A 12375-nucleotide genomic window follows, 5' to 3' on the forward strand; every position below is an offset into this window, starting at 1 on the left:
TACACGAAACTGACCCTTATGGATCACCTTATCAAACACTTTCTTAATCCTATTCATCAAAATATTTGCATATAGCTTACAGTCAGTGCACATCAACGATATGGGACGAAAGTCCTTAATTGCTATCGGCGCGTCACATTTCCTAACCCCAACACCGCCGTACGCTGAGACAGACCTCATACTCCACCCTTCTTCATAGCATTGAGTAATCGAACCATTAAACCCAGTATTACCTCCCGATGTTGAATATAAAATTCACAAGGGAAGCCATTAATTAATGCCAGGCGCCTTCCACTTATTCGTTCCCTGTAGCGTCTCCCACACCTCTGCCTCAGATATAGGCCCACCCATAAGAAGGCGACCGTGATCATTGAACTTGCATCGTATTCCCCTCCCCAAATCCTGTATTGCATGCTCGCTCACACATCTGGGGCTTACTCCATGTATTGACATAAAAACTTATCCCCTCGGCTGTCGTTAAGACTTGTCCCTCACTTTACCTATCTACTTCGTCCTGCACCAACAAACTCATGATTTCAGTCGCCTTACGCCTTTGTGTCTGACTTCATAAGACATAAGCAGACGGCTTATCACCCCACAAAGCCTCCTCAACCCCACCCGAAATGCGTGCCAAATCGAAAACCTTATTTTTCAATACCTGAATTTGTTCTTTAAGAACGTCTTTCTCATCCACTAGGTCCGGTAAACCCCAGATGCCTCTCTCTGAACATAACATTGCGGTAGATGGCCCTCCAGGTACCCCATGAAACCGTACTCCATGCGATTGGCCTCCTTACCCCGATGCACATAAAAATTCTTAATTTGAGGCTTCACAATTTCGTCCCACCATCGCACTAAATCCCACCCCTCCCTGGAGTCTACTCCCATAGATGCCCATAGATCCGCGAATAGTGCCCTATCCTCTGTGCTCTGTAGCAGCCTCGTATTCAACTTCCAGTATCCTTTAGAACAATTTGTGAGACCTTCCCCCAGTCTAGCTCCACAAAAACTCCCCAATGGTCAGAGAAAGAGACATTCAGCACACACACCTGGATTACAACCACCCGTCAAGATACATACAACCTATCTAAACACGCCGTATAACCTCTACGCACGAAATTCTGCTCAATCCCCGATTATAGTCTTCCACCCAAACCCACCAACAAATCACCCAAAATAAGTGAACAATAACCCGCGCCCCCCCTCAGTTCAACGCCTTTACGGCACATCACAGTTCCAATCTCTACCAACCACTGTAGTTTCCGGCACGGACCTCGAATAATACTCTAAGACATCTCTAACAAAATTATTTTTAATATTAACATCATGTTCAGCCGGCCTATATACCCCTACAAAACTCACCTTCCTACTAACCCTATCCCCCGTAACTCTCAACACCCGTGTGTGTGTGTGTGTGTGTGTGTGTGTGTGTGTGTGTGTGTGTGTGTGTGTGTGTGTGTGTGTGTGTGTGTGTGTGTGTGTGTGTGTGTGTGTGTGTGTGTGTGGGTGTTTGTGTGTGTGTGTCGTGCTGTATAAGTAAAATTTGCTATTTTCTTAAATAGCAATGAAATAATTTCGCAAATAATTTCACAATAGTTTCGCAGTGCAATAATTTCGCCAAAAATCTTTCTGAGCCTAACGGAAAAAAAAGTATATTTAATTGCGTTTGTTTTTTTATTAAATTTATGTCAACGTATCTAAAATATGTTTAGCTCGATTATGCTAAATTCAATTGTGCTTGTTATAATAAGGTTAGGTAAGTTTTCTAAGGTATTTTTGGTACCAAATTATTAATTTTTACGTTAACACAAATGAAGAAAATGTATATTTAAACGCAAAAGAGTAAATTTTACAAGGCCTTAATTTTAAATGAGTTCTTGCTAATTAACCAGTTTTACCTATATATATATATATATATATATATATATATATATATATATATATATATATATATATATATATATATATATATATATATATATATATATATGCAATAAGATCACAGTAAACAGGTGATTTCAGAATATGCAAAACAACCACTGTGAAAGAATAGAGAAGTTCCAATCGCTTTCGTGACTTCTCACATTATCAAGGAACTACTCATATTATCAAGACTCGACTCACGAAATCGTAATAACACGGGCTGGAGTTTTGAGACTCTATGACCGCGGGTTCAATCCCGGCCGGGGTATGGTCACATTATCAATGTTCCTTGATAATGTGAGTAGTAACGAAAGCGATTGGAACTTCTCTATTCTTTCACAGTGGTTGTTTTGCATATATATATATATATATATATATATATATATATATATATATATATATATATATATATATATATATATATATATATATATATATATATATATATATATATATATATATATATATATATATGTGTGTGTGTGTGTGTGTGTGTGTAACTTTTATGACCTTTGGTACTTATTATAAACAAACTTACAAGTTACAAATACGACATGTATGTGATACATACCTGTCAGTAGTTGTCTTGTTGTCCATGGTGAAGCTTTCTTATGTTTAATGTTAGTTGTGCCTTAGATAGTGATGGTGGTTTTGTGTATGTGATGAGTGTTTTGTAAGTGTGATGGTGGTTGGTTTTCTTGTATGAAGGACGTTATTTAAGTGTTGTGGGTTTTTTAAGTGGTTCTAGCTTTATATACGTTGTGATATTGGTTCTTCAGGCTTGATGATGGAGATAGTTGTGCTGGTGTGCAATTGCGCTGGTCGTGGCTCTTCAGGTGTGTAGTAGTTGTTGTCCTGCAGGTGAGGCAATGATTTTAGTTTTGCAGTTGAAACTGTCTTAGCAGGTTTGTTGGGTGGTGCTTTAGCAGTGTTGTGATTACACAGGTGTTGTTATGGTGGCTCTACAGCTGTGGTGGCAGTGGTTGCTGTGCGAGATACAGGTATCGCTCATGTAGAGCTGGGTGATGAAGCAAGAGTAGGTGTGTGTGTGTGTGTGTGTGTGTGTGTGTGTGTGTGTGTGTGTGTGTGTGTGTGTGTGTGTGTGTGTGTGTGTGTGTGTGTGTGTGTGTGTTAACAGAAGTGTCAGAAGCAGTGTGGGAGCAGGGAAGTATCAACAGTAACGGGGTGGTGTTGGCAAATGTCAGCAGCAGACAAAACGGAAAAATTTCAATAGTAAAAATGAGAGTGATGGAAATATGTTCAGCATCAGTGAGGTGGAGGTGCAGCGTCAAGCATCAGCAACAACATCCACACAACAAATATTTCCCTCACACTGAACAAGTGGATTAAGGAAAATGTGGAGGGAAGAGGAAGGAGGCATTATATGGTTGGGAGGGGAGAGATTGGGAAGGAAAGAGAAATCACTAGAAAAACAGGAATGTTTTCTAAGTAAGTGGATGAATATGTTTAGGGAATATTTAACAAAAAGAGTGAAAGAGAAGAAATATAACATCACTGGAACCTTAATACTTGCCAACATTCCTTCATTATTCATCCACAGTGTTGTCAGTTGCTTCTGACAGGACTTTGGTATAATTCGATTCAATATAACGTAATATTGAATAAAAATATGTTTTTATATATTATATTAGTAGCATTCAGGTGCATTTTTAAAGTTCATTGGAACGAAGTTGAAGATCAAGAAGACAAATGGAGAGGTAGAAATGATGAAGAAGAAAAAGACTGCTGTGGAACGCATTCTCTGTGCTACCCGATGAATGTGAATTGACTTCTGGAAACGTCACAACGATCGATGCTTAGGAAGAGGAGGGTGAGTCTACATCCCTTGAAACCCCAATGAAGACCATTGAGAACGTCATTACGATCTCTGCCAGTGAAGGTAAGAACATTGTTTTAGTTGTTGACAGTCAGGTGAAATTTATGGATAGGAGTTTTTGTCTTAGGGACAGGAAGAGGAGGCAGAGGGTATGTTTTCCTGGGGCTGGGATGGGGGATAATATTAGCTATCTGGACGATATCATGATGGGTAATGGAAGCAATTCTATGATCTGCCTCAGTGTGGGAGGCAACGATGTTGGCAGATGTAGGAGTGAAGATCTGATTAGCAGGCATATGACAGCAATAGAGATCATTAGGAAGAAGGGTGGGAACCCTGTGATATGTGGCATTTTGCCCAGGCAAGGAGTTGGAAAAGTCGTTACTTTCAAATTACCGCCCAATAAGCCTGACCTCAATTGTAGGCAAATTACTAAAGTCAGTTATAGCTGATATTATAAGATGCCATCTGGATAAGCATAATTTGATAAGTGATACTCAGCATGGATTCAGGAGGGGCCGTTCCTGCCTAACTAATTGATTAACCTTCTTCAGTAAAGCTGACGAGGCTGTTGATCATGATAAAGAATTCGATATTGTTTATTTAGATTTTAGTAAGACTTTTGATAGAGTACTGCACCAGAGATTGTTAAAGAAAGTGGCAGATCATGGCATTGGGGGAAAAGTGCTGTCATGGATCGAGTCATGGCTCATCAATAGGAAGCAGAGAGTGTGCTTAAATGGGATTAAATCCGAGTGGGGATCTATAAAAAGTGGCGTTCCACAGGGATCAATCTTAGGCCCATTGTTGTTTATCATATATATCAATGATCTTGATAAGGGAATTACTAATGATATGAGAAAATTAGCCGATGAAACGAAGGTAGGTAGGATAACTGATTCAAACATAGATGTCATTGAACTTCAGGAGCATTTAGACAAACTCAATTCATGGTCAGAAAAGTGGCAGATGCAGTTCAATGTGGATAAATGCAAAGTTCTGAAGCTCGGGAGTGTCCACAACTCTAGCACTTATAATTTAAATAAGGTAGAACTCAGATATACAGATTTCAAAAACGGCTTGGGGTTATGGTAAGCAGCAACCTTAAACCAAGACAGCAATGCCTAAGGATACGTAATAAGGCAAACAGATTACTGGGATTTATATCAAAAAGTGTAAGCAACAGAAGTCCATTAGTAAGGCCTCACCTAGATTATGCAGCTCGGTTCTGCTCTCCATATTACAGAATGGATATTTATTAGAAAACAGTGTCTGACAGTGAATATCAAAATGGTATACATCTCTTCACATCTCTACTGCTCCTGCCTACTTTCTGTACTCGGCTGAAGAAGCCTACTGTGTAGGCGAAGTGTTTCAGATTAAAGTTGCCTAAATGTTGCCTATGTCTTACCAAAACCGACAAATTTAGCTCTATCTTGTTGTGAAGAATAATAGTGTATATGGGAACAGTTATTATCCTTAATTAAAACATCTAGAAAAGGCAATGGCTTCATTTCCTCAAACTAATCAGTAAAGCTTATAGAATGGGCTAAGCTATTTAATTTAATAAGGAAATGGTTTATATCTATATTCTTCGGCATGAGACATAAAATATCATCAACATATCTGAACCATTTAGCTCTATTAGAGAGGATTGTGTTAAGCAGTCATATTTAAAAAAAAAATGATAGGCTACTAAGAACAGGTGAAAGAGGATTTCCCATTGCCATACCAAACTTCTGAGTATAAAAACTTATCATTGAATACAAATTTTACATCAATAATGCAAAGTTTAATAAGTTTAATGATAGTAGGAACTGACAAAGGTAAATCATAATTAATATATTTATGTATATATATATATATATATATATATATATATATATATATATATATATATATATATATATATATATATATATATATATATAGTGGGACCCATGACCCATAGCCTCAGAGAAGTGGATGAAAAGGTTTCAAGGAAGAATATTTGATTTCTTCCAAAGCCATTTGAACATTCCGCTTCTCTTACCACCCCATCTTTTTATTCTTTTTTACCAATATGTATATTTTATTACATAATATGCTACAAAAGATTTAAGAAATACATTGTTGATATAAGATGGAATATACAGTACATTAGATATGAGAAATACATGTCTAGTACACATTGTTAAGTGTTTGTCACTGATTATAAAGTGAATATCTCATCCAGCTCTTCAGAGCTGGAGCAAGTGCCCAAAATACAGTAGGCATTACCTCTGAACAGCAGCGCTGAGTAGCTGGAACAGAATACTAGTTGCCCTGGGATCCCTAGTTACCCTGTTAAGTCTTTTGCCTTGCTCCTTGAGGAACTTAGATGCAATCTTTCCCCATGAATCAAGGGTCTCTGAGCCGATGGAAACAAATATATAATGATGGGCAAGTATTTTCTCGACTTTTGGCACTCCCTGAAGTTGGCAGCTGCCACTCCTTCCTCCCTGGTGTATTGGAGATAGGTATCAGCCAAAGTATATGCACATTTGTAGTCCCACAGCACCTGCTTGCCATCTCTCCAGGCTTGAAGGGTGATACCATCTGGATGGTTTTTGGCTGCCATCAGATCTGCATAGTTTGGGTGGCTCCCTTACTGCTGGGCATCCGGCTGTTGTGAGGGTCCTATTGATGTTACTAACCTCTTCATTTCTTGCACTCTTTCCCTCGGATTATGACACACAAGACCATGGTACCCGAATCGGGGTGCTGCTTCACTGCCACAAATACACCTGTCTTTGGCGAGAATAAAGATGGCAAATCGAAGGGAAACACCAATGCGGATAATCTGTGGGTCGAGGCGTGTGCCAAGGCTGGAGTTGGGAACACCCAACAGAAAGTCCCCTGCATGAGGAGCTCTCACTGGCAGCTTTATCCTTTCCTGACACACTCTGAAGCATTGTTGAGGCTATATTCTCCACTACTGGGCCATCCCAGTGCAACTCTTCATAGTTGTTGGGAGGAGCACGTCTGGTTTCCAAGCCCATTAGATCATCCCAGGTCATGGCTCCATCAACGAACTTCTGGTCACGGACTCCAATCTTGTCCCTAAGATGTTCAGGGAGAATCGCTGCTTCAAGCATTCTGGATGCAACGCATTAGGACAGGAAAGCAGGTAGCGCAGTCTGTGATGACTTGCGGACACCAATGCCTCCTAGTCTGACTGGAAGTGTAGCTTGGTTCCACTGCCCATCCTCAAGAGTAAGGTTAAGTACTTTCGTATAAATCTGCCTCAGGATACTGTCATATTCGTGCAGTATAGGGTTATCATATGAAAGTACACTTTGTGAGAAGATACAATGTATCATGGGTTTCAAGATTGCTTATTCGCTGTTCCATTCTTCTCAACTCTTTCAGTTTCTTCCTGAGAAGTGTGTCAATCGCTTCACAGAGGAGCTCCGAGCAAGACACTAGTTTGGGGGGCAATGACTGATGCTCCTGGTAGTTTTGATCTTACTGCATCTATCACTTGTTAATTGACTGAGATGATTTCACATTTGGATGGATTCAGGATGAGACCCATTTCTTGTCCCTGTGTCATCACCTGTGTAAGATCATCTAGAAGGGATTCATTTGTACCTGCTAATGTGCCATCATTCAGGAACCAGATGTTTAGCTCACTGGTCAGTCTGACTGTGATTTCCCTAAATGCTATACAGAAGAGAAATAATGCGAGAGGGTCTTCTTGCTGGACACTCTCTGATGATGTGATTTCATGCTCTCCAAACAGGAACATTGTTTCCATGCTATATCCAGCTGAAGCAAAAGGGAAGAGACCAGGGAAATGTTCTTGTACAGCTGCTAATACCTCGTCTCTTTTCAGATTAAATGCATTCTTGATATCTAATTTTACCACTGCATTGTCCACAAGCAGGTAGTTGATATATGCCCTTGTTGCATGAACTACTGATTCACTTCGTTGAGAGACCCCAAAGCCAAACTGGTTTAGTTGAAGCATCGTGGTTACCTCTGCACGAATACTTCGGACAGCAGCTTTGGAAATGAGGTGGCAAAAAGTGTTGCCCACTGCAATTGGCCTAATTCCTCCATCCTTCTTAAGGGCACAAAATGATGCACCAAAAAAGAAAGGTTTAATTTTGTCAATAATCAGACCAACCATGGAGTTGTTGACAAACCCTGTGATCTTTGAAAGCAGTGTCTCTGCAATCTCCCTGATAACTGGATTAACCATTTCCTTTAAATGTGGTGGCCTTATTCCAGTGTAATCCCCAGTAGAGCCAGACCGAAAAAACATTATTGCTTTGTATATGTCTGAGTCTTGCAGAATCAATGGTTCCACAGTGAGGACAGAGGTGTTGGAACTGTTGGTGCCCCTGGTTTCCCTGGCAGGGTGCTTTCCTCCAAGTGTTTCAGCAGTATCAGTATCCATGGGGGTAACTGTATCTTCATTGGTGATAATTCTGGTTGCCCCCACTGTGTTAGCCTTTTCAGTTTTCTTGTTCACTTGAACTCTGATTTTGTATTGATGGGTTAGGCGAATGAGGTTATCAGCTCTAGGAAAGTCTTATAAGGATTTAATGATCATTGAGGCTAGCCTCTTTTCCCTTTTTTTCCGGCACAGCTAAGCAGACACCACCAAAAAAACACCAGGTTGTGCCATGCCTAGATGGTTGGTGGAGTATTTATGATAGTGGAACTATTGTTTACCTTTTTTAAGAGGTCAGTAAGTTTCCCAGCTGCATGTGGACATGTAGACAGCCTGTACTGTCTGCACAGACAGCCTATGCTGTCTGCCAGCTTAGTTCATATTTTGTGCCACTCAAGTGCTGCCCTCTGGGCCTGTCCAAGTCAGTGAGATGCTGGGCCCCCACACTGTCACTCACTCAGCGGCCAAGCAGCAAGACAGAAGGCCCACTAGCTCTCTCCTCTCATGGGCATGGCCCTACCCTGGCCATGAGCACAACACACAAGCCTGTGTACCAACCATTACATTACAAATAAAGTAAGAAGCCTCCGAAGATGTCTATTATTTACTCCACGCCACTGCCTCACCAAATAAATTCGTTATAAATGGTGGAAAGCGGTGGTCAGAGCAGTTGTGTATGCCCGGAGAGAGGAAGGGATGAAGTCATCTTCACTTCATCACCCTACACAAGACACATCCATCTCTCAGCAAGTTATCCTGATGTCGTGTCTGCACGTTTCAGCATCCAGACACAGGTACAAGCAGGATTTAGCCGAAATTTGCCGAATTTCTTCGAGAATTATAAGTGGCGTCCCAGTGACCCCTCACTACAGCGTTCCACGCTGTTTCTCAAGTCACGTGTTCAGCATCACCTGTATGTTGCTGTTGTTGTTCAGCTCAGCACAGCTGTTTCAGCAAGCCAGAGGTGAGTTTTGTGGTGATTTCTGCATCCAGTGTGTCTCCCTGTGTTTGTGGGTGGGAGAGGAGAAGAGGAGGATGTGGTAGTTCCTCGCCTTGTCCACGCTCACCCTGCTGTACACTCACACCACCACCTACCACCACTATGTGCATCACTCCCTCTGCTGTGTTTTCTGCTGTTTTTCATGTGAATTCATTGCCAGAGCTGTGTATCCGAGTGCCCGAGGCCATTCGAAGATGCGTGGATCAGCAAGCCACGTGGATCAGCAAGCCACGTGGATCAGTAAGCCACGTGGATCAGCAAGCCCCGTGGATCAGCAAGCCCCATGGATCAGCAAGCCACATAGATCAGCAAGCCATGTAGATCAGCAAGCCACGTAGATCAGTAAGCCATGTAGATCACGAAGCCACGTGGATCAGCAAGCCACGTGGATCAGCAAGCCATGTGGATCAGCATGCCACGTAGATCAGCAAGCCAAGGGGATCAGCAAGCCACGTGGATCAGCAAGCCACGTGGATCAGCATGCCACGTAGATCACGACGTCACGTGGGGTGTTGGCGATGTCATATCCCACAGGGAAGTGTCCTAGGCCCTCTTCTCTTTCTCATTTACATAAATGACCTACCAAATGCATCGCAACTACTCAAACCCACACTATTTGCAGATGACACTACATACTTCTACTCCCACCCGAGCCCAGTCATGCTAGCCAATACTGTAAATACCGAATTACAGAAAATATCAACCTGGATGAGGACCAACAAACTTACTCTAAACATTGACAAAACCTACTACATTCAGTTTGGTAACAGAGCTACAGATGTCTCTTAACATAATGATAAATGGATCACCTATCACAAAACTCACAGAGGGAAAATTCCTAGGAATCCACCTTGATAATAGACTCAAATTTCAAACACATATACAACAAATTTCCAAAAAAAATTCCAAGACCGTAGGCATACTATCGAAGATACGGTACTATGTTTCACAGTCAGCCCTCCTGGCCCTATATCACTCACTTATTTACCCCTATCTCACCTATGGAATTTGTGCATGGGGCTCAACAACAATAAACCATCGCAGACCACTAATCACCCAACAAAAGGCTGCAGTCAGAATGATAACAAATTCCCACTACAGACAGCACACTCCACCAATATTCAAAACTCTAAACCTACTCACAATACAAAACATCCATACTTATTACTGCACCTACTATATACATAGAAACCTTAACTCTGACATAAACCCTCCCCTCAAACATCTCCTTACCAACCTCAACAGAACACATGACCATAACACAAGACACAGATTACTCTTTGATGTTCCTCGTGTCCATCGCACGCTATGCAAAAACTCAATGCACATAAAAGGCCCTAAAATCTGGAATTCATTACCTGTGAATATAAAAGAAACACTATCTGTTTATAAATTCAAGTCTCTTCTCAAAAATCACTTACCCACAACTAAATAAATACTGAATAATTGTATCTCATAAATTGTATCTCATATATGTATCTCATTATTGCATCTCATAAATGTCAACCTGTGACCCAATCAAACTTTGTTACTATTTAACTTCATTACCTAACAGAATACTCCATTCTACTGATTACACAGCAACACAGTAAATGACCATATGACCTGTCTTTGTAATACTCATTTGTACTAAATTGTTACCTGTTTTACAATAATTTTTGTACCACTGAATATATCATTGCTTAGTTAATCTTAAGTTAATTTTAAGCCTGCCCATAATACTATGCATTCAAGTGGCTTTGGCATGCTGCATTTTACTGTATTCTTTTATACTTCACTGTATCATGTTCAAATTAATAAATAAATAAAAAAATAAATGTGGGTTACCAAGCCAGATGTACCAGGCCACATGCTGTGGTCTGCTGCCTGCATCACATTGACGTCACCGACGATGCTGCCTGACTTCATGACGTCACGATGTCTGCTGACGTCACCTCGAGATGTCTGCTGATGTCACAGTGCTGCTGACGTCACCTCGCGACGTCACGCCTGACATCACATGATGTCACATCGAGTGTTCTAGTAATTATTTCAGTATTGTCGAGAAGATTGAGAGAAGATATATGTCGTGTGTTAATTAATTCCTCTCAGTTAGTGTTCTCACATGTTAGTGTATGGCTTAGTGTCAATTTTGTGCACAGAAAAGCATCATTTGCTAGTTTAAGCCATGTTGTACCGCATGTTCCGTGAGTGTGTGTGTTGAGCCAGACCCCTGAGTAGCACCACTGTGTTAGGTCACCCAGTGTGACCAGAGCATTTGACAGCTGATATCAGTCAGCCTGAGCCTGAGCCTCTTGTACAGAAAACTCTTATGCTCGTCGCTCATAGATGTTCTGCAGAATCGTACCTGCTACGATTCCCATCGAGATTTGTTTCATTCACCTCCAGACCTTCAGAGTGCAGTTATATGTAGAGAAACAAGTCTGGGGACGCTTAGACTAACCTCTGCTATAACTCCAACTGCTGAGAGAATGACACTCGTCAAGCCGCAGTTAGCCCTGTCAGCAGGCGCTGTCAGCCTTGTGTCACAAGCTTCAGTGAGCAGCCTGCACAAAAATGTCACTTTGACTGCTAGCTCGCTCACTGCAGTCTGGTGTATGATGTTATGACTCCCAGATGTTTCGCCCAGTCGTCTCTGCCACGACTCGCTCCACGACTCGCTCCATGCTAGCCGGCAGTGACAGCCCAGCGACAGTACCAGTCGAGAAGTGTCCTCCTGAGTCACTTGCCAGAAGTCCTGCCCAGTTGCCGAGTTTTGACGACGCCTCACTCGAGGGCACCAGCATGTCGTGCTCCAAGTTGAGTGAAACCTGCAGTGACTCCTACGATGACTGCTTCACTGTTCTAGAGGAGACCGTAATCTGTTACGTCACAGCTCAGCTGCAGCGATGTCTCCTGTGTTGCAGTATCTGTCCAGACACAGGAAGACGTGCAGTGATGCCCCTCGATGCTCACTGCCTTTGACCACGATGTTTAGCACACCCCCACATGTTTTTTTCTTCCCTCCCAGTAGGAAGTTTTTTTCCCATGCCAATATGTATATATATATATGTTTTTTATTTTGTGTTCTGTGCCCTGTTCCTACAAGAGAGAGACCGAGTTTTTTTTACCACCAGTATTGTCGGACGCGAGGTAGGTGGCCGAGTGTATGTAGACAGCCTGTACTGTCTGCACAGACAGCCTATGCTGTCTGCC

The 12375-nt window shown here is 41.7% G+C and overlaps 1 protein-coding gene across 3 annotated transcripts in view; it reads right to left on the reverse strand.

Annotated features, from left to right (window-relative positions):
* LOC128689520 (luciferin sulfotransferase) overlaps positions 1–12375 on the reverse strand; it is an 83352-nt gene that overhangs the window by 17547 nt on the left and 53430 nt on the right. The window contains exons 1-2 of one of the 3 annotated variants that reach the window (XM_053777898.2): positions 11008–11173; positions 2495–2778 (exon numbers count right to left, since the gene is read on the reverse strand). The exons of 1 other annotated variant lie outside the window; for it this stretch is intronic. In XM_053777898.2, coding sequence (XP_053633873.2) covers positions 2495–2520 — 26 coding nt within the window. In that variant the 5' untranslated portion in view covers positions 2521–2778; positions 11008–11173. Of the gene's footprint in view, positions 1–2494; positions 2779–11007; positions 11174–12375 lie in introns of those variants that run through there. One more of the 3 variants, XM_070086461.1, reaches the window with a different exon arrangement.

This window comes from Cherax quadricarinatus, chromosome 18 (genome assembly GCF_038502225.1).
Source record: "Cherax quadricarinatus isolate ZL_2023a chromosome 18, ASM3850222v1, whole genome shotgun sequence".
NCBI lineage: Eukaryota > Metazoa > Arthropoda > Malacostraca > Decapoda > Parastacidae > Cherax > Cherax quadricarinatus.